The sequence below is a fragment of the Lepisosteus oculatus genome, chromosome 2 (genome assembly GCF_040954835.1).
Source record: "Lepisosteus oculatus isolate fLepOcu1 chromosome 2, fLepOcu1.hap2, whole genome shotgun sequence".
Lineage (NCBI taxonomy): Eukaryota > Metazoa > Chordata > Actinopteri > Semionotiformes > Lepisosteidae > Lepisosteus > Lepisosteus oculatus.
This window is the reverse complement of record NC_090697.1, coordinates 11,742,554-11,765,483: the sequence shown is the minus strand read 5'-3', so window position 1 is coordinate 11,765,483 and position 22,930 is coordinate 11,742,554. Positions and strand designations below refer to the sequence as shown.

At 45.8% G+C, this 22,930-nt stretch overlaps 1 protein-coding gene across 3 annotated transcripts; it reads right to left on the bottom strand.

Moving 5' to 3' along the window:
• Positions 1-769: 769 nt before the first annotated feature.
• On the bottom strand, positions 770-14,196 carry LOC107078371 (uncharacterized). Of its 3 annotated transcripts, none has more exons than XR_011191351.1 (4): positions 13,018-14,196; positions 12,185-12,237; positions 2,388-9,258; positions 770-1,694 (listed from the first exon to the last, which is right to left on the bottom strand). XR_011191351.1 is itself a non-coding variant. In XM_069197211.1 (3 exons), the coding sequence occupies exons 1-3, from the start codon at positions 13,558-13,560 to the stop codon at positions 1,607-1,609; spliced, it is 684 nt and encodes a 227-aa protein (XP_069053312.1). In that variant the 5' UTR covers positions 13,561-14,194; the 3' UTR covers positions 770-1,606. The 3 variants fall into 3 exon arrangements, 1 of the variants encoding a protein (XP_069053312.1); XR_001479317.2 differs by having other exon boundaries at positions 2,388-2,495; XM_069197211.1 differs by lacking the exon at positions 2,388-9,258 and having other exon boundaries at positions 13,018-14,194.
• Between the last annotated feature and the right edge of the window lie 8,734 nt (positions 14,197-22,930).

Below are 22,930 nucleotides of genomic sequence, written 5' to 3'. Positions count from 1 at the left end.
GCGCCTCCCCTAGGTGGCGCGATGCACAGTTTGGCACCGCTGTGGTAATGGCGTCCGTGCGCCATCTAACGACAAGAATCACGAAATGTAAGAAAAAAACGGCACCAAACGAGTTGGAGTATGGCGAATATCGACTCGTTTATTTTTTACCCCCAAGGGCCGGTTAAAACTGGCTTGCGGCCCGCGGCCCGTAGTTTGCCCACAGGCGGACTACTCCGTCAGTAGGCAAAGAGCTGGTGTATGCGCGGACTGAGTTAAAAAGTCATAAAAAAGTACTTCAGCCTTCCCGTGAACGTATTCAATGAAACATCTGCGCGCTAGTTATGGAAACTGGCTCCTGGCAATTATTTCTAGTTTACATTAACTACCCACTTAGACCCTTGCTTCCACAGTTATTTCCAATAGTGTACGTCTGCCGAATATATAGATGCGTGTGTCAATATCGATACTTTTTTTCTTGTTTTGCCCTATATTGAAAGCAACATTTTCCTCATTTTGTCTGATATTAAAAAGTAAGAAATTATAAGATTGTCAAAAAAATGAAAATGAAAAGATTTTTTTTTAATGGGCAAATGGAAATTTGCTACTCACACCTACCCATTACCTTTGCATTGGAGAGAAACAAGACAACCAGAAACGTGTCTGTACAGTACCTCCGCTACACGTTCACTCATATTGAACCACATTGCTGATTGGAACAAAGTCGGAGTGCAATATAAGCGATCTCACAGCAATTCCAGCTGCTTGACACACCACAAGGGACCAGGACTTAATAATATATAAAAATCATTTTTATTTTAACAAAACACTTGTCCAAAACAGTGAATGTCACAAAAAGTATCAACAACTTCGCATATTTGGTACCAGCTTCTGGCAAAAACAGGCAATTCTCTACTAAATTAACAGTGTCTGGAATTGCTTCTTTTTAAAAATGTTAATGAAAAGTTTTAACATTACAGAAAAAAATCAGTTTTAGGAAAATAAAACCTTTGCATTCAAGAGCTTGCTATAATCCAGCAACAGAGCATTGAAACAAAGGCTCCCCAAATTTTCTGAAACAATCAGGATCTCCCAGTCTTCGCGGCCACAAGCCTTTCCGGTGTCCGGAGTGCGAGAAACCAGCAGGGGTGAAGGATGGAGTCAGCAGGCGTAGCACACCTTCAGTTGTGTGTTAAATAAAGAGTAATGGGAGCACAAGGCACACAAATATTACAAAATAAGAAAATGAAGATTTGAAGATAATTAATCGGTCTGTGCTGCAGCACCACAAGAGCTTTGTCTTAACGCATTTCTGAACAGAAAACATTGCGTTCTGAATACTTTTGTTTTGTGTAGGAAATCGTGGCTACAGAAGTCGCTATATAAATAATGTTGATATTATAGTCATTTACAATGACTGTAAAAGTGACGTATTTTTAGCCCTCATTTTTACAAACGTTTCTACATACAGATATAGTACAAATAACAGAAGCAACGCTGTTTTTTGGACTGGCGTGTCAAAAAGAAAGCGGGAGCTGCCCATCAGGAGGTGCTGGGGAGCCCTCTGTCGACGCAGGCTGTGTGATCCAGAGCCCTCGTTTCCACTGAAACCCCTCCTCCCCGGACATCAGCTGTATTCTCGCTCGATAGTGGCCATGAGCTCCTCCTCCGAGCCATCGTACCGGATAATGGAAGGGGTTGGAGAGCTACGGGCGCTGAATTGGAACAAAGACAGAGGAAGAGAGAAAATAGCATTTCATCAGATGAGAATAACAGATTTTATACTATTCTCTGCATTCCAGAGAGAGATTTTTAATAGGCACCTGTGACTTGTTATCCTATGCCAGATTGAAACAAATTAAATAATGAGTGTTTCTGCATGTCAATACCCTCTGTAACAATAGCACTACTACTACTACTACTACTAATAATAATAATACAAGACTTTTTCCCACATCAATCACACCTATATTTGTAGTGCGTCTCCAATAGTTAAATAATTATAATTTCAAATGTTGCATATACTGTATTATTATTGACTTTGTTGTCTCTTCATTTACAAAAAGTTTGTTCGGATCTGTCTGTGAGAGAATCCTGCAGTCTAATTGAAGAGAATTGCAGGCCTTTCTGAGACCAGGCCAAGGGTACAACTTGTGGAAAACAACCTGAGGAGTCCAGGCTATACCTAGACCTATCGAACTGTCTCATACAGTGCCTTCAGAAAGTATTCACCCCCCCCCCACCGAACAATTGCAAATATCAATGTGCTATTACCATAAGTGTTAACACATTTGCGACAATTCTAAGGGTCAAAAATGTTTCTGTTGGCTAACAAAAATGTATGAAAAATGCAATTGTCTTGTTCACTGAAGTATTCACACGCTTAAGTCAAAACCTCATAGAAGCACCTTTTGCAGCAGTGACAGGTTTGAGTGATCTGGGGTTTGTCTGTATCAGCTTTGCACCTCTGGATCGGGAGGTTTTTGCCCATCCTTCCCTGCAGATTTGCTCAAACTCTGTCAAGTTGGATGGGAAAGGTTAGTGAACGTTAGCAGACTTCAATTCATTCCACAGGTTCCCCTTGGGATTCAAATCTGGGCTCAACGTCAGAAAAGCATGACTGAAAGCCACCATATTAACTCACGTTAAGGCGGTGTGCGGAGTGAATGTGTTAGATTTTAACTGTTTTAACCCTCAAACTGTACAGAAGCCTTTTCGGGCCACAGAGAAAGAAAAATATTGTGCTTAAACAAGATAACTGAGTTTAAATGAGATAACACTGCATTTGAGTGCAATGAGTATTACAGGTAATATTGCCCTTAAAAGAGACAGCTCTGCTAACACATCACCAGCAACAGGACTTTCTTCATTCCGTTTGGGTCAGCTTGCTCTATAACTGTCTTCTTCATAAATGTATTTACTCTGTAGGCTATGGCTTTTGTGCCATCCTGGGATTAGTTTTGGGTTTGTTTGGCATTCTCATATCTCTTTACATTAATTACTGTGTGAACTGGCACAGAAATACTGTTTCGACTCACTCCAAATGGCAGGACACGTTTCCTGCCGTGTGCTGTGTATTTCAAAATTCAGATGTATTTGATGTGAACTGAGGCTGAAAGCCTTTGAGATTTCTGTGCTTAAATTTTTCAAAGTTCGACTAACAGTACCAGTAACCCAACTGCAGGTGAAAGTCTTACTGTCCAGTCCTCATAAACAGATTCTGTTCAAAGGAACAATTAATAGGTTTACTCCATGCTGAAAAGGGAAGAGAGAAAACACAACGTTGTGTTTTCTTTCTTCTCTTTTCAGCATGGAGTAAACCTATTACTCGTTCCTTTGGAGACTACGCATGCTGACGCAGCTACCCGCCCGAACTACATCAACCAGATTCGGTTCAAGGTTTAAAGATTAGGCAACAATCAATCTACATGTTACTGCAGTTTCACCTGAAGAATAAAATACGTTTCTAAAGCAGTGTCATTTTTGCTTTTCATAAAAATGACGTGTGTAACCCAGAAATGCTCAATCACAAGGTGTTCCACTTCATGCATGCTAAAGTATACAGCACACGTACTCCTTTAGACTAATTCATTTTCACAAAGAAGAGTGGGCCAATATCCTTCTGTTGATAAGACAATGTGGCTTGCATGGGACAATATTATTGCACATATATTTCAAGATATTAATATATCAGGCAATATTGTTTACACAGTAATTAAGGTTAAGCACAATGTTATCTCATTTAAATGCAACATTATCTTGTTTAAACGGGCAGCGCTTTCCTGTTTAAAACCAATACCATCTCGTTTAGATGCAATAAAAACACCCCCATGGTGCTAAGAGGATTCTGTAACTGCGTGCCTCACTTGACTTGGTTGTACCTCACGAATGACTAGCAGTGGAGGTGCCCTCAACGCGGTCCTTTCCATCTGGGGCAGCTCGCTCTATAACCGTCTCTTTCTTTAGACACGATCGACCTAGAGCCTCCGCCTCTATCCGCGCTCAGACAGCCCAGTCTTCTCTCTCTTCACTGTAGCTGGCTGTTGGTAGCCAGTGTCCAGCTGCCAATCTCCATGGATTGTTGCCAAAACCGGCCCCCTTCCGGGGTTTTAATCTCTTGCTCTCTCGGGAGTTTCCCCACGAGACTCTGTTTCTCCTGGGTCCCCCTTGACAGTGAGGGTCTCACCCAAACCTGAGTCGACCAGGACCGGTCACCCGCTAAACCCTTAGACTGGGAACACGGGGCTTCACACGCGATTGGTGACACCAATCCCCTAACATCCTCGTGCGTACTTGATCGTTATGCGCTCTCTCCCCATATCTCCGTATCTGGAGAGGATCCTCATGAACCTCAGAGGGAGGATGAAGCTTGACGTCGCCAAGTGGGGCCTCTCCACGGCGAAGGAGCCCTAGAAGAGACTGTGGGCCCTGTACAGGGACTAAGGAGGAAAACCCTGTTCCCTGAGCTCCTGCGGAGGACTGGAGAACTGCAGTTTCAGAGCCGGGGACAGGGGAAAGCCGAGGACACAGCAAGTGGTAGGGCTTGGAGGGACTCTTTCATTGTGCAAATCCAGCCCCAGCAACCACTTGCACAGGAACCAATTGAAAAAGGACAATCACCCTTTTTAAGAACTTTTTATAACTTAGTTGAGATTTTATGTTATGTTCGAGGGTGTACCCATGGTAACAATGTAGTATATTGTGGAATAAATTTTATTTTGATAAAGAAAAATCTCGAGTGTCTCACTGCCGCCCTCTGGGCCGCTCAAGGACCTTCGCCTTCTTGTTCTGAAGCCTCTCCAGTGTCACTCTGGCTGCATGCGTGGGGGGGTGAGGTGGTCCTGCTGGAACGCGAACCCTTGCCCTGGCGTGAGCTGTTACTGGCTGGAGCAGGTCCTCCTCAAGGATTTTGCCTGCTCCATTCATTTGTTTGCCTCCTTACAGACCGAGTCCCTGCTACTGAAAAGCAGCCCCGTACAATGACGCTGCTACCGCCATGCTTCATAGTTACACAGGTGATGAGCTGCGCTTAGTTTGCACCGGGAATAACGTTCTGTGCTCAGGCCAAAGAGGTCAATTTTTGTTTCCCATATCTTTTCCCATATGGTCTCAGGGTGTCAAGGAACAGTTCTTTCCGGGCCCTATGCGGACAACACGATCCAAAAGGTGAAGAAAAATATCATGCAGGAGTCGGTCAGGCGACAGGGGGGCGTGTCCATGCAGTGCTGGTGTCCGGGGGGAGTGAATCCAGGGCGAACAATCCAAGGGTAAATCCAGCGGGGGAATCCAAGACGGGAAGTTTAGTCCAAGACCAGGGGATCCATCCGAAGTTAAAACCAGAACCGGGTCGGGACCGGCGGGACAGGGAATCAGGAACAGGAAACTAAAACCATAACAGAGCCAGACGCAGCAGGACCCCGGGCTCTCACAATGCGGAAATCAATGAGAAGCCCCCAGCAATCGCCTGCGTCTGGCTTTAAAGGTGGAACTAAAGAGGGGCTGGAATGAGGAACAGGTGTGGGGAATGGGACAGAACGAGGAAGGGCTGGAGCGCCCTTAAGAGGAGGAGTAACAATCGTGACACAGGGTTTGTTATGTGCCTTCTTGCAAACCCCAGGGGTGCTCTTTGCTTACACCTTGCCCGTCTGCCCTAGGGACTCAATCTGTGTAGTGCTGCAGAGATGTCTGTCCTTGGACAGGTTCTCCAGTCTCGGCTAGGGAACTCTACGGTTCTGTCAGAGTGGTCACTCGGTTCTTGGTCACTGCGCTAACCAAGGTCCTTCTTGCCCAGCTGCCCAGTTTTGGAGGACAGCCTGCTCTGGGAAGAGACAGGAGACATTTTTGCCAATGTGGATATGTTCTTATACACAGATTCCTCTTCACAGATGCACGGATCTCTGCCTCCTCGCATCCAACAGTCATGAACAGCACTTCGATCTTGTCACGGATTGTCGGAAAGGACGAACCGTGGAATGGCAGGAGAGCGTAAAAAGACCCTATGCATAGCGGCGAGACAGGGGTTAGCCCGGGCTCAGCTGTTCAGGGAATGCCGTATAGAAACCTATGCCCTCAGGTAGCGGATGTGGGGCGACCTGGTGCTAGGCGGGTTTCAGGACATCCGAACGTCAATGCTGAGCCAAGGCAAATGAGAGACCCAGAAATATATAGCCCCAGAGAGAGAAACACCGGAAGGACAGCAGAGAAGCGGAAATGAGAGACAGGACAGAGAAGGAGCGCCCTCTGGCTGCAGAGGGCGTAACAGATCTTCACGGTGGAGCTTCTGCTCTCACGTGCACTGTCCACTGAGTGACCTCAACTTACGCGTGTTTATTCTGAAACCATGTCAACCCGTCAACCCATTAAAGCAACCACAAGTGGACTCCATCCAAGTTTTAGAGTGATCTCACAAAGGCATTAGAAACCCTAAGGCACAATCTGATGTGTCATAGCCAAGAGGGGGGAGCGAATACTTAGCAAATCAAAACATTTCAGGGTTTTCTTTTAAATTACATGTAAAACAATCTAGAACTTTCCACTTTGAAAAAATACTAGATTGGTTGCAAAAAAAAAACTCCCATCTACAGTAAATGTATCCCTATTTCAGTTTGCAAAATTACACTTTGTGGACAAATCCAAGTGAATACTTTCTGAATACACTGTCTGTGTGGTTCTTGATATGAAAACCTGGGTGTTCAGTCAACAGCAGCATTACCAACTCAGAGGCTGGTTTTGACAGCTCTAGGAGGCTAAGAAGGGCTGGGCCTGGCCGGTACTGTGATGACAGACCTCTGTGGAATATCAGGTTGCTTTTGTTGCACCAGGGCTCAGTGTAAAGACCTTCATTGTGGAACCTGTGTTGGAGACCCGGAGGTAGTGGTCAACAAAATGGAAACACCAATGTAAATTCCCTTTGTCATGAAAGCGTTTTTCAGGACCCTATGCAGGCGATAGAATCCAGAAGGGAGTGAAACAAACACGGGAGAAGATGGCGAGAAACTGCGCAGGTTGACGAACAGGGGGGCGTGACGGCGGTGCCCTGGTGCTCGGGAGGGCGCGGTCCAGGCAATCCAGTCCGAGGGAGTCCAGGGGGAAAACGGGGGCGATGTCAAATAGACCAAAAACCGTGAAATCCAGATGAGACGACGACAACTAGACAAAGTTAAAAACCGGAACGGGATCTGGTGCAGGGAGAGGGAATAACAACGGGGGTGACGAGGCCAGGCCCTCTGAGCCCCGGACTCAGCTGGGTCAGGACGCCGACAGGAAGCCGATGCCCTCAGGCTACGGATGAAGGGCAACTTGGTGGTAGGCGGGCCTCCGGGCGTCCGTCTTCCAATGCAGAGCCAGGAATAGAGTGAGCGTCTGGCTTTTAAGGAAGCGCTGGATAGGAGGCAGGTGCACAAAATCAACCGAAATGTGAAAGAGCCGGAGTGCCCTTTAGGGGGAGTGATGACAATCGTGACACCCTTAATAATAAAGTCCCTTAACGTCTGGCTTCCCTAGTTTAGACAATGAAAGGGAAATGGCTGAGGTAGCAAATGAGTATTTCACTAAGGAGGAAGCCAGCAAAAGACCTCAGGAAGCAGAAGGAAATACAATCTTTATTTAACTGTATTACCATAGAGGAGGGAGAGGTATTTCAGGTACTAAAAGCTCTCAAGATGGATAAATCCCTGGGGTCTAGTGCTATCTTAGCAATCGTACTCAAGGACCACAGTCTTTCAAGACGGGGTAGAACCCAGGGACTGGACAAATTGCTAATGTAGTGTCCATTCACAAAAAGGATGAAAAAACTAAACCAGGTCATTCTAGACCAAGAGGTTTGACTTCTTTTGCACATAAGGTAATGGAAACAATTATAAGAACTCAACTAGAGGATCATGGATTTAAAAAAGACAGTTTGCCTAACCAAACTGTTAGAGTTCTTTGAACAAGCAAGCAACAACAGTAATGGGTACACAAGGGACATGAGACATATTTATTTTACACTTTCAGAAGGCTTTTGATACATTTCCCTCAAAAAGATTAAATTTCAAATTAGAGGTGTTAGGCATTCAGGGGAACACAAGCCTTTGGATTGCGAACAGGTAATTAAATAGAAAACAGAGGGTACAGATAAGGGGTGAATACTCAGACTGGAACGATGTAATTAGTGGAGTACCGCAGGATCTGTAAAAGGACACCATAGTAAACCTGTCATGTTTTCAGATGATACCAAATTAAGAGAATAAGTGACCACTGTAGAAGCAGCAAATGAAATTCAAAGTGTTTCAGATAAAATTCCAAGTGCAAAAACACCTGGCAAATAATGTTTAATGTAGACAAATGTAGGCAGTAAAACGGAATTATAAATACAAAATGGGACAATACTTAGGTATGTACCCAAAGGACTTAGGTGTTTGTGTTGACATGTCATTTTCACCTTTAACATAATGTGGGGAAGCGGTTAAAAGGACAAAGAGAATGCTAGAATATACAGTTAAAATCATAGAATTTAAATCAAGGAGCGTTGTGTTAAAACCGTATAAAGCAGCGTTAAGTCCTCATTTAGAATACTGTGTATCATGTTGGTCACCGTGTTCCAGAAAGGATGCAGCAACTCCGGAATTCATCCGTAGAAGAGCAACCAGAGACATTAAAGGCTCAAGAGAATATCCTGACAGGCTCAAAGAACTGATCCTTATTTGTCTTTGTTACAATGCGTAGTTCGGGACCCTATGCAGACAGTATAATCCGGAAGTAAGTGGAAACGGACACAGGGGGGAGACGATGAGGATCAGGACAGGCTGACAAACAGGGGGGCTTGGCAACAGTGAACTGGGGCTCAGGGGGGGGCGTGGCCAGGGCGAACAAGTCCAGAGGAGTCCAGGGGGTAATCCAGGGCGAAGTCCAAAAGTCCAGAGCTGGGTTAACCATCCAAGACAAACTGAGACAAGGTTTAAAAACCGGAGCGGGATCCAGTGTAGGAGCGGGGAATTAAAGCAGGTTAACGAGGCCAGGCGCTCTGAGCCCCAGACCCAGACTGTCAGGACGCCGTGGTGAAGCCGATGCTGTCGGGTCACTCCAGGACCCGCTGGTTGGCGGGTGTCACGTAGCAGTTCTTTCCGGGCCCTGTGCAGACGACATGATCCGGTTGGTGAAGACACAGTAGGAATAAAATAATGCAGGAGAAGGGATGGAGACAAGGGGGCATGTCCAAGGAGTGCAGGTGTCCAGGGGAAGTGAGTCCGGGGCAAACAATCCATATAGGAAATCCAAACGGGCAATCAGAAACAAGGGCTGAAGTCCATGGCCAGGCGATCCATCCGGGGTGGTGGGGGAACAGGAACCGGGTCAGAACCGGCGAGGAGAATCAGGAACAGAAAGTTAAAAGCATAATGGAGCCAGACGCAGCAGGACCCTGGGCTCTCACGAAACGCGATTCAATGAGGAACCTCGAGTAACGACTACGCCTGGCTTTTAAGGTGGAACTAAAGAGGGGCTGGAATAAGGAACAGGTGTGGGGAATGAGGCAGAACAAGGAAGGGCTGGAGCGCCCTTAAGAGGAGGAGTGGCGATCGTGACAGCGGGCTTCCGGGTGTCCACTTTCCAATGCTGAGCCCAGAATGGTAGGAGCGTCTGGCTTATATAAGGAGGGACTGGATAGGAGGCAGGTGCACAAAATCAACTAAAATGTAAAAGAGCCAGAGCGCCCTTCAGAGAAGGGATTACAATCGTGACAGTCTTGTACTCAGACGACTACGAGTAGAACTAATACGAGTATTCACAATCCTCAAAGACACTGGCAAAGTCCACCCATTGGACCTTTCTGAAAGAACAGTCATACGCCGACTACAGGGCACAAATACTATGTGGAAATGATTTAAAACTGAGCACAGGAGGTGCATTTTTCCTCAAAGATATGTGGGAAACTGGAACATGCTGCCCGTCCACGTTGTTGAGGCTGACCTCCCGGTTTATATCAGGCAATGTCTGGATGAGATCCTTGGATCAATGAAGTACCTAACCGGTGAGATGGGGTGTCATTTGTAACCTTTTTTCTGTCACACCGGCTCTCGTGGAAACACAGGTGTAGTTGCCAAGGCACCGCTGCCACCAGATAAGCCCCCAGTCGGCCTGTTAACTCCTCGGTTATAATGACAACGAGACTGGAACGGAGATCTATTCCACCTGTGCGCCTACCTGTCACGGACGTCCAAAGGGACTCACCGTGGGGAGCAGGAGAGCGGAAAAAGACCCATATGTGTAGCGGCGAGACGGGAAAAAGGCCCGGGCTCATTAGTGCAAAGAGTTCAGGAATGCCGTATAGAAACCTGTGCCCTCAGGGAGCGGACGTGGGGCGCCCTGGTGCTAGGCGGGTCTCAGGACATCCGAACGTCAATGCTGAGCGAGGACAGAGTGCAAGACCCGGAAATATATAGCCCGAGGGAAAGAGAGGGACAGGAAGGACAGCAGACCGGAAACTAGGGACAGGACAGAGAAGGAGCGCCCTCTGGCTGCAGAGGGCATGACACTACCTTGCTCACCAGCAGATATTTAAGACCTGTAATGACAGGGCTCCCCGCTCAGCCATAGACTTATTCTTGGGTGTCAGTCTTCTCTTGCTAATCTTCTCTTGGCAGTTTTGTCTGGCTTTGTTATATGCTTGCTTGACGTCATTCTCTGCTTCATAATAATAATAATAATAATAATAATAATAATAATAATTGCTTACACTTATATAGCGCTTTTCTGGACACTCCACTCAAAGTGTTTCACAGGTAATGGGGACTCCCCTCCACCTGGATGATGAGACAGCAGCCATAGTGCGCCAGTACGCTCACCACACATCAGCTCTCAGTGGGGAGGAGAGCAGAGGGATGAAACCAGTTCAGTTTCCAATGGGAAATTTGGCCAGGACGCCGGGGTTACACCCCTACTCTTTTCGAGAAGCGCCCCGGGATTTTTAATGACCAGAGAGAGTCAGGACCTCGGCTTGACGTCTCCTCCCCCTGTGTGTGTTTATTCCAGCTTTAAGCAGGCCCATTTTGACTTCCCTCCGGACTGTATTTTGTGCTTCGAACCTGACTCCTCGATTGTTCGGCATGGACCCTTGCTCACTTAGCTACAGCTTTGACTACCCTTTCAGATCATTCCTCTGTGCCTTTGCTCCAGGGTTCCTCGGCTGCGACCCCTGTCTGTGGGGCTTACTTAGACTTCAGACTGTGTTTTGGTTTCACTTTGGCCAGCTTGCATACAGCCTGCTCAGCTGCCGCACCTGCAATCGGACTCAGCATTATGGACGAGCATTATTTCTCAGATTTGCTATTTCTTACAAGAAAAACAATGTGCAATGATGGAATAATACACACATGGAAAATACTGCTTCAGTTATGATAAACATTAATAATGCAAATAATTGTCACTCTACAATTCAGTTTTATGTGTCTGATATAGATCTTGTAATGTACAACACTTTATCCAGTCTTTTCAAAGTGTATGAAAATGATTTATATTGTGGCTGGCCTCATTAAAAATCAGATTTTTTCCTAAACATCATCTAAATCTCTTCGTTTATTTATTTCGTTATTAGTTACAAGATCAAAGTGAAGTTCTGGAGGCTTCAGCAGAGCTTATGTGCTAATTATTTGTAATCTGACACTATAACACTAAAAACACACTGAGCCCTCCCAGAAAAAGCATTCCACTACTGTATGTAGGAAACAGACAACCTGCACTGTTATTGGAAAAGTAACACTCAAACCTTTTACTGCAGCAAAGTGATTAATAGCCCATACACATTCTGAACAGAATCCTTACAAATCCTTTTGTAGGCTTGCTACAAAACCTCAACACACTTTGAAAGAACCCTGCAAATTCGTTTTGAATGAGTTTTGTGTGGTATTTTGACTAATCGAGGAGAACATGTATAGTCGTTCTCACATCCAGCTGTGAAGCGATTTCTTTCCAAATATTTTCCAGTGAATGTTAACCCGTACGTCTTGTTTTACAGATGCATGCGCCATAAACTGTATGTAAGGAAACGGTTTATTAAAAGGCTTTGCATTTTTACTGCTCATCTAAAAAAAAAATACGACGTCCCTGTTATATCTTATTTGCTTTTTAAATATACATGTGGATAATTTGATATTCCCAAACGGTGTATAGACCCGCGGCTCGACAACTTACAGTCGGGGGAGATAAATAATTAAAGAAAGGTACTCACGCGTCTGTGGGTTCGCTGTGTGTAGTGCCCTCGATTCTGTGAACCAACGTGTCCTTTTAACAATAAAGAATTGTTAACAGTAAACAGATTAAGAACATCGAATTGTATATTGTATAAAAAACATCAAATGTACAGCACATACTTAAATATCTACGAAAGCGTTGCGCTGTACGACTAGGATGTTATGTTTTATGCAATAGTGCTGTTCAGATGCAAATTAATACGCAGGTCTGTATTCGAGGAGTACAAACATTTGTCTTTCCTCCAAGAGACAGAGTTCTACGCTCCACAACACCACGGTCCGCAGTTTTTATCCCAGAGCAGATTTCTGTCATTGGTGACGTGACAGAAACATGAGCTCGCACGCTGGAAGTTTCGAAGTTTGTCGGGATCACTGATCATGAATTCCAGCGCGTCCGATCCAACAGACCAGCTCATTCTTGTTAGAGTTTACAGTAGACATTCACGGTGTTTTCACTGAACTCTACGTACACGCCCCCTCGGCGACGGATTTAGAATTCGGAATTACCTTGTTTTTTTTTAATTAATAATAGACCAAGAAACTTTTCGTTATTCACCCACTTGACGTGTGCTCAAAAGCTTTCTCGAAATGCACCGTGCGCGAAATCTCAAATAACCGATTATCCAGTTAATGTAAATGAATGCATAAATATCTTTCTACAAGCACACGCTGTTGCGCCCTTCTTTAAATGTCCCAGCTCTCATAAGTCTAAAAATGCCCCCCTATTAATCAGCACACCCACCGGGAGACCTCTAAACGTGTGCACGCACAAGTTATCCTGACATTTGTTTTCTCGGGAACCGTGACTTACATTTAACCGAGAGCTCACGGCGCCCGAGTCAGGAGCGAAAAGGCTTTTCTCCCGAGGAAAACCGAGCGTGACGTCCCCCCTCTTCCCGGTGTCGGGTCCCTGGGGAGGCTGTTTCCCCACTTTCAGCTGCTCCACACTCTGCGTGCGCGGCGTGGAGCTGAACTCGTTCCTCGGGTGCACCTGTCTCGCATTACAGAAGCTGTACGTGTGAGATCGGCCAAGCGACTTCTTCGGAGGCGTCCTGTGGGAGTAGAAACGGCGACCGTCGCACTCCGCCAGCACCCGGTCCAGCTCCCTGTCGATGTCGTCTTCATCGTCGTCCGCGGAAACGTCGGAATCGTTTCCTTCGCTGTGGCAGTGCGGTCGGAGCCTGTTGCCTGACTGGCTGAAGTCGGAAATATTCGGGACCTTGTAGCTTGTGAATAAGCGACTGTCGTCTTTAGGGTCTCGTTCGTTGCCGTCTTTTTTCTCCGCTCGGTAAGCCTTTGCCTCTCTCACCAATTCGGGTGCGATTTTTTTCCCTCTGCTGCTGCCGCTACCCATATTGCCGCTGCTGCTGCTGCTGTTGCTACTGCTGGTAGGAGTCTCGGGTGAAGTAAAAGTCCCACAAGTTACCGCTCACATTTTTCTGATGTCTGGGATGTGGTTGAATTCCTCGGACCCCCCCACCACAGAAGGTCGAACTGTGGCGCAGCGAAGAAGTTAAAATTTAACTTGTTTCCACTTGGGCGCTAGCGTCACAGTTTGGCTGCGCAGAAGGAGAACAAATTATATTTTTTAAAAATTCCAAAGACACTGGGAGACCAAAGCTCGGAGCTGTTTTCCACCACACAATTCACATCTGGAACAAATATATTGAGTATTTTCAGTCAAAACTAATGTGTGTATATAGATAAAACACCCCCCAACATAACCGGGTTCATCGAATGTTTTACAGACCGCATATAGACAAATCATTTCGAGTCCACAAGAAGCTGAAACCGGACCAGACAGGAGAGGAAGAAAAGTGCTCAAGTTCCCAAGTTCTGCTTATAAACCCCCGTTTCTTTATCCCAAGACGTCTGCAGGCTGAGCCCGAAAAAAGACGCGCTGTGTACAGACTGACATACCACGCACATCTGTGAGTATCCCAGTGGGAAACCAGCACGGGGCCAGCGGTGAGCAGCCGGGACCAGTCTCTTAAAGGTGCCGCGTCCCCTTCATCAGCTGACAGCGGGAAAACATCTGGAATAATACGCGCACTGCAGAGGGCAACGTGTTCACCGAATTGAACCGAACGACACCGTGCCACCCCTTGAACAGCCAGGCCTGTTTTTCAATCCGATCTTTTTAAATTGATGGGTTTGTTGTTGTTGTTTTTTTTTTTGCTTGCCTTGTGTTTTAACGGCATTTGAAAACCTTTCCTTCTACCTGGGTCTTCTCACAAGTCACGAGGCGGGCTGGAAACTGTCCTTTCAAAGATTTATTGCCCGGGTTTTCCCGGTTTTTCTAACCGAGCAAAAGAAAAAAAGGTTATTCTAAAAGTCATGGATATTTCCGATTGTCACGTACCGTAGGATGCTTACAGGGTTAACTGGTCCCCTGTATGAAAACTGTGTTGTGGAGCAACGACATCTGATACACACACGAGAGGCACTGTAAGAACGTGAACTGTAGCAGTACACACTAGAGAGCACTACATAGGACCAATTTGTTCAGAATGTTAGTCTGATTTTCATATTGTATGGGTAGAATGTCAGACCATAACGAAAGCAGGTCAATCGGACGATGTAGAGCAGCCTAAGAAACCTAACCTATATGCCTTTTACGAGGTCAGAGGATCCCCCTGTGAAAACACAAAACACAACATGCAGACTCCACGCAGACAGACACCCAAACAGGAGTCAAACCCAGGATACTGGATCTGCACTGGTGCCAAACACTCTGTCCCTGGGCCACATGCTTGGAAGGAAGAGGCTCATAAGTACTTGAAGGCCCGGCTCTTCAAGAATGACAGATAATAATAATAATAATAATAATAATAATAATAATAATTGCTTACACTTCTATAGCGTTTTTCTGGACACTCCACTCAAAGCGCTTTACAGATAATGGGGACTCCCCTCCACCACCACCAATGATGTGGTGTCATGATGTGGTGTCAGATGATGTCGCCTTGCCCATTACAGATTGAGCTCTGTGCTGAATGACCCTTCAAGTATGGGATCATCCAATCTGAACTGGAAGACTGTAGTAACTCCACAGCCAGCAGCCATATCACCCTGCAGCTCACACCTGGCAGCCCACTGAAGCCCAGCAGGTGTGAGCCTGGCCGGTTCCTGGACAGGAGACCTCCTGGGAAGGTTAAGATTGCTGCTGGAAGAGGTGTCCGTGTGAGTCCTAATGCCCCAGTATAGTGACAGGGACGCTATGGCAATGAGAGAATCTGCAGAGGTTCAAAATCTTCCCTGGCTGTAAGTTCATGACAAAATCAATATGGCATTAATGAGGACGTCTTAAAATAAACACATGGGATGGACAGGCTGGAGACAGAAATGGAAAACCAGCTGTGGGCTGACATTTCTTCTCTCTTTTGCAGTTGAAAGCATCCTTTACAAGCAAAGGCGATTCAACACGATTTGTCAGGATGATCTCCTACAGCTGTTAACTCATTAAAACCTTACTTCTAAAATGCTTTGGAGACAGGTTAGAAATATTCTTGTATTTATTAGTGAATGTTACAGTTATGTTGTTGATGAATTTGACCCATTATGTCAGGAGTTCCCAGTCTTAGTCCTGGAGATCTTCACACTGGCAGGTTTTTGTTCCACTTGAGCAATCAATGAAATATTGAACCCTGAATGGGCTTAATAAAAGGTTTATTTTGAACTCTTTGTTTCAGTTCCAAGGACGTTGACTTTTAGCTAATGTGTTTCTTAAGTGACTTAAAATCTCTAACCTTTGAGTAGAAAAGCTCTTGCAGGGCTTCTAGCCAAGCAGTATGTTGGTTCAGTTACGGACTCGTAACCGAGTGATAAACGATCTGTGTAACTGAGAGCTCAGTTGCAACAAAAGGCTGGAGACTGCAGGCCCTGAGGGAATGGAGTCCAACACACCTGGGTGTCCATGGCTTTAGGAAAGCCAGAAACAGCAGAGGTGTCTTCTGTTTGTGTGAGAAAAGTCAGAGACTACAGCCAGCGACAGGAGAATTGCCACCCTTCATTTGCTAATTCATCATGGTTATCCAGGATTTCTTGTTTACCTCTAATTTTTTTTGCACTGTTTTTTAAACCTTTTATTATTAAGCCCCGATTCATCCTAGTGAGTTTAGACAGCAATTCCAAAACCTACAGTATGTCTTCTGCACCATTAAAAAAAAAAAGATAAATTACGGGATTTATACACAACATCAATTGTTTCGAATGAATAGCGTTGTTTCAACTGCATAGTGCCGATTTATTTGTCTTCCGCTGCAAGCGGAACGGTCGAGTTTTTACAAAAAAGCGATAGAGCGAACTAGACGAATAATAATATAAGGAGACGAGCACAGGGTAGCGGCAGAATTAGTTTCGCTGGTCTGTGAAGCCCCTCGTCAGCAACCATGACAGGACACTGGCTCATCAGCGTTCAACTAGTAGTCTTTATTGACCTTGTTAAAGGAGAGGGGGTGTGAGCGCCTTCAGCGCCACTGCAACAGGCTGTTTTGACGGGGAGGGATTGAAGCGGGACAAAGGAAGAGCATTCCATCCCGAGAGCCGGGGCTTCCCGGAGATCCCGGACAAAGCCTTTGTTTGGTCAAAGAAAGCCTCTGCCAGCCGGAGTATTCCGCAGCGAGCCCCCGGGGCAGCCCGTCCGAGCTGTTTGCCCACTCGCGCCGTGGGACGTACTGTACAAGGGAGGGAATGGCCGCTGATCTCTTCGGAGATGCCGGGCATCACGTGCCGCCTCCTCAAACGCGGGCGCTCGTCGAAGAAAACTCCGTCTTCACTCAGTTTAGGAGATTGTCAGACAGAGATCAGCTGAAGGGGAGCATATCGCAGAGAAAGGGTTTCCCCTCGCACACAGTAAGATATGCGCGCTTGACTGAAGTGACACTTTCCTTTTTATACGTGAAAAGTGGGCGAGACTTGAACATATCAGAGGAACATACAGGGAAAGGGTCACTGTCAGAAGTCTTTCAAACATAAACAAAGCAGGCCGGGAAGATGCCATGTGGTTTCCTGCAGTCTGTTTCATTTCTCTCCGGTTGAACACGGGTGTGAAGAGTCACAGGCTTTAGTTGCAGAAAGACAGTGGTCTAAGGTGCTTAACAGAAAACCTTTCAGAGCATAGTCCCTGTCTTGACCCTTCTCACTCGGTCTTCCACACACTGAAAGGCCATTACACAGCCACCAGCAGAGACGAATGCTGTCAGCCAGGTGCTGCTGCAGTCAGGATTCGTTCTGCTTTAGTGCTGGGAGGATCGTCGGAATGTGCGCTGGGCTGTGGCCTTCATCTGATTATTAATTCGAACACGCCTTAAACCAGTCTTGAGCTTTTCATAATAATAATAATTGCTTACACTTATATAGTGCTTTTCTGGACACTCCACTCAAAGCGTTTTACAGGTAATGGGGACTCCCCTCCACCACCACCAATGTGCAACGGCAGCCATAGTGCACCAGTACACTCACCCCACACCAGCTCTCAGTGGGGAGGAGAACAGAGTGATGAGGCCAGTTCAGAGATGGGGATTATTAGAAGGCCATGACTGGTAAAGGCCAGGGGGAAATCTGGCCAGCACACTGGGGGAACACCCCTACTCTTTTCGAGAGACACCCTGGGATTTTTAATGACAACAGAGAGTCAGGACCTCGGTTTTACATCTCATCTGAAAGACAGCGCCTGTTTACAGTATAGTGTCCCCATCACTATACTGGGGCATTAGGACCCACATGGACCGCAGGGTGAGCACCCCCTGCTGGCCCCACTAACACCTCTTCCAGGAGGTCTCCCATCCAGGTACTGACCAGGCTCACACCTGCTGAGCTCCAGTGGGCTGCCAGTTGTGAGTTGCAGAGTGATATGGCTGCTGGCTATGTACTTTGGCGCGCATTGTTACACATCTCCATGTCCTATTGCTCGAGTTCTCATTACATGGGGCGTTGTATCAAAAGAAATGGGATCGACCAGATCTTTGTAGACAGTGCAAAGAGGAGAGACCCAGTAGACTCAGACCCAGCAGAGCAGGTGATTGAATAAACATGTGTAACTGGAGCCTGAGACCGATGTTATCAGGCATTACTCTATGCAAAGGGGTGTGGCAGTATGGTACAAGCTGCCCAGCCATGTTGTTGAGGCTTCAAGAAATGGCAGGATGAAGTTCTTGGATCAATAAACTACTTTACATTCCAGGTGGGCTGAATGGCCTCCCCTTGTTTGCAACCTTACATAAGTTCTTACCAGATGTGTTATGTTTTCAAAAGAGAGTCAAACACACTTATCCAACACAATATGCTGAGTTAAATACACTTGTTTTGCAGACGATGCTGCACAAATTGTTAAGTGTTTAGAAACCATTTTACTTCTGTTGCATACTTTTTCCTTAAGAAAATTGAAAAAAACCCAAATGTTTTCTTTTGCTGTTTTAGCTCCAAGCGTGATGACATCTGGATTTGATGAGAAAGGGAGGGGTCCTTTTAGCTGTAGCTGGAACCCAGGGCCTGGCGACATAATTTTGGTTTGGCATCCTCTCATTGCTAAAAATAAAATAATATCTGCAGACGCTGAAAATCTTTAGCCAAGAGAGAGGGGGGGGAACACTTTTGTCCCTATGGCAATCGAGCAGTAATTTACTTTAAATCCTGAAGTGTTTAAATTACAGTCTGAGTAATGACCCTCCCAGAATGGAAGTAAACTTCATCTGCCGTCTGCTCTCAGTTCTCCCGCAGTAGATGTTCTACAATCGGACAACTGACTTGAACAGGGCGCGGAGCCTCTATAGATAATTATCTCATTCAGTCCCTTGAACATATCCCACCTCAGCACAGATAGGCGTGTCTATACACAAACTGCACAGCACAAGCATGAGTCTGGCAGCAGGCTTTTGAAACCTAATGAGAAAAAAGAAGGGTTTCCGTTGTTTGCTGTCATTTGACAGCCCCTGGGCTGTGTCTTTCGCTACATTAAGTATGTTGCTCCTTGTCGATTTTGCTACTCTCCTTTTAGACTGCAGCTCTGATGGTTTGTCACAGTAAGCTTAGATTAATTCAAATGGCCTGGCTCTGGTGATCAGAACACCCAACTTTTACATAATGTGTTATTACACGTCTTGTTTTACATTTGCCCCTGAAATAAATCTGTGAGGCATTCTGAATTTTCACTTGTGTCATGATGATGTGGCAGAAAGATAGAGCTTATTTATTCCCACACATTTGAGAAAAAGGGGTACGAGCTCATGTTTACTTTCTCAACTTATCGTGTGCATGTTCAATGCTGCCCTTAATACTGGGACTAAAAATTGTGCAGCCCTTAACGTTTTAGCCTATTCCTTGTTGAATTTGCTGAGAAAGGCGAGTACAGCTAACTAAGCAGTCATATTTTATTTCTGTTTCCTATACTGGCTCTTTATTGCCAGCAGTCCTGCGAGAGACTTGGGACATTTAGATGCCTGTACGTACAAGACACCAACTTCAGCTGGCGGTTTTATGGCGCTGTACAGACCTACTTGGGGGGACTTTTACAAGCAGTCTGCCTACTGATAGGTATTCCAGTTAAAGTGAAAAGAGGGCCTCTTTCCATGAGCTCTTGGATAAACAAGTACTTACATTGCCCCTAAGACTGAGGAAAACAGGGCTCTCATTCACATCAGGTTACAGCACAGGAAAAATCTTGCCAAGTTTTTCTGCACTGCTTAGTACCTTAGAACTCAGGGTAAGTCGTATTACTATCACAAGCTGTGTAAACGAAAGGGGAACGTTATTTTTGTGCAGTCTGGGAAACTGAACAGTGCTATTGGACTCCAATTCCCCCGAAATTGGCCAGACTACTCAGGGGAAGTTAAGGGTGTATTGAAACGGGATCTTTGCACCTCTGGAGCCATATGGAAACACTGAAGCAATGAGATTTTTATTCACATGGAATAACATCATCCAATAAGAGAAGGCACTTAGCAGTGTTTATTGAGTACTTTACCAAACACTTTGGCTTACCCTGCATAGCTGAGGGCCTGCCAATGGGCTGTCAGAGGAAGAGAGTAGGACCTCCAGCCAGAGTAAGGACTTCACCAAGGGGCAGCGCACAGGTGAGGCAGAGGAGGGATGCAGGACGACCGATGGAAGTGATAACCGTTACATAACCGTCCAGTGTCTCACCCCTTGGGCTCTGTTCAGAATTTTTGACAGCCTGCACCGAATAAGTGCAATGGAGTTTCAGAGGGCAAAAAAGAAAGCCCTTGGATCTTACACTCTCATTTGCTGGCACATAAACAAAGGGGTAGATAAATCAGTTGAGAATAAAACCGTTGCCGACAGTTTCGAGGAAACACGAAAAGAAAAACACGTTACACGTGTGTCGGCGTGAGAAAAGTGAGGGTCAGGCAGTAATTTGGGAGCCGCATTGAATTCAAACATGCGTGTCATGGCCAGTGTCTCTGTCGGTGTGGTTGCGTTCCATTTTCTCCTCACCCACCTGCCCTCCTCTTTTAATCAAGGTCTGCCGGCATCCCTGGCACACACACTGGGACAGCTGGTAATCAGTGTAGCCGATCGAACAACCCTGTTTGCTAAGCTGTCCGTTAATTACCCCACAGGTCAGAGGTGACGGGGGAAAAGGTTCCTAGCACCCTCAAAATTGCTAGGTAGCGCTGTCAGTATCCCAGATAATGGGGTCACTGTCTATCTGTAACTCATGTTGTCCAATGTTGGGGTTTAAAAACAAGTCCAAAGAATGTCAATGACTTTAGGGGCTTGCTGTTTGAAGGTGTGTTGCATTGGATAAGGATAGCATCTTCTGATATGTGGAAAACAGATCACATGGCATTCTGCAGTGGAAAAACAAAATGGCTTGAAATTTCAGATTTTTTTTTGCTGTTGCTAGGAGAGAGGAGTTGCCATTAAAAAAAAAAAGTCTCGTCTGGGGAACCTCATCACAGAGGAACAGCGCTCATGAAGGCGAGAAACGTGAAGAGTTACAGGGTAACGTCTTTCACCGAGCAGCGTGTTGGGGGTCCTCTCGTTGATCTAGGGAACCATTACGAGAATCTGGCCTTTGTTCGCGCCTCTAAAATGCTCATTAACATTCACCGCAGACACAAAGGCAGCTGTTGCCGTCCAGCTATCCCAGGAGTTTACAGCTGGGCGGCTGTTGTCCGTGCGGAGCTGGTGAATACGCCCCCCCCCCCTCCTTTGACAGGGAGAAGGGATGTGTCTGCTCTTTTCCCCCAGCTCGTTAAGTGTTACATAACACAGCCAACAGTGAGAGAGGAATAGCAAACAATTCTGAACTGGAGTTAATGTTAAGATGTCTTCCTCTATGTTCAAAATGTTCAAACAAGAGCGTTTTGCTGTTCGTTGTTGATTGCTGACGCCTGGCCTTGCCTGCAAGAATCATTTAAAATGTATGTAATGCATATATATACAGTAGAGATTACTTTGCTGGTTAGGGTTATCAGATCACTATGTCTCTAACAACGGATTGAGCAAGATGATCTAAATCTTCCTCCTTGCATTTGTGTCTTTTTTTAACTCATATCTTCTACCTTGAGCTTTATTTTGTCTCCATAGGCTGTAGATGTCCTTCCTGCTAGCACTGAAGAGCATTTAGCCTTCTTTATAACTGCATCTTAGGAGATCATCTCTTCTTTCTGGTTTTGTTTTGTAATGAATGTGAAAACCTTCGCAGACACCGTAGACCTGTAATGAGTTGGGCTAATGAGTTACACAACCCTTCTGATGAAAACATGGGGTGACAAGCTCAGCTCCCTTAAGAAGTGTGTGGTCTGTGGTTCGCCAGTCTTGTGTGAAACCTGGCTATGGATTCTCAGTCTTGGTCTGCACATCTCCCTGGGTCTGCTTGAACACACCTGATAGAGGGTAAGGGGTAAATGGAAAACTAATATCGCTGCAAACCTCAATGGAATCGCTGATGGAAGTGTTGTGTGAGTGTGCTGGTGCTGTATCCTTGCTTACTGCCTCGGTGCCTCTACTGCACAGAGGGGACATAGCTTGAAGAGGGACAGAGCCAAGGCAATGCAGAACTGAGAGCTTCACTCTGCTTTCCTGTTACTGTAATCTGCGTCACCAGGGACATCGACCAGCGCTGTAGACCTCCTGCAGTGATACTTCAGCCCAGCCCAGCTTTTTAAATGGTCGAGTATGAGATGCCTTAATCTGTGGTCTATATCCCAGGCACACTAAGATTATAAAAGCCAGACCTTTGAGTGAAGAGCTATGAGATGCAGTAGATTCAAGCGGCGCTTTGGTACAGCGGTTAAACGCTAGCCTGCTTCTTGGAAGGTCCAAGGTTTGATTCCTGGCCAAATGAAGGTTATCTTAAATTGCCCCTCTGGGGGTGAAAAATGTATTTTGAATTGAACTGAAATTGAGCTCTGTGAGGGTATTGTAAGCCGCCACGTTTTTGCACAGCCCTGATCTCGCCACGGGCGAGATGGAAAGTTCCCACGAATTGTGACGTGATGCGGCCCTTCCTGCTCACTAGTCACTGTGATGACAAACGCACTGCGATGAATGAGCAGAAAAATACAGGCTGTGCAGCAGATATTTCTTCACATGATCTGCAATCAAGAGCTAACAAGTTGTATTTGTCTGAAAAACTGTCTTGAAATAGAAAACAATATTTCTATTGGGTTAAAAGAGATGTATTGTGTGTTTACAATGTCACAGGGCCACTTCACATCTCAGGATGTTTTGTTGCCTCATTCTGAATCTCAGAATAT

What these genes read in the sequence shown, in the direction of transcription:
- LOC107078371 (XM_069197211.1), bottom strand. Translation starts at nt 13,560, where the DNA reads ATGGGTAGCGGCAGCAGCAGAGGGAAAAAAATCGCACCCGAATTGGTG. An exon ending in CCGTGAGCTCTCGGTTAAAT is followed by an intron (nt 12,238 to 13,017) that starts GTAAGTCACGGT and finishes TATTGTTAAAAG; the next exon opens with GACACGTTGGTTCACAGAAT. An exon ending in CACAGCGAACCCACAGACGC is followed by an intron (nt 1,695 to 12,184) that starts GTGAGTACCTTT and finishes GTTCCAATTCAG; the next exon opens with CGCCCGTAGCTCTCCAACCC.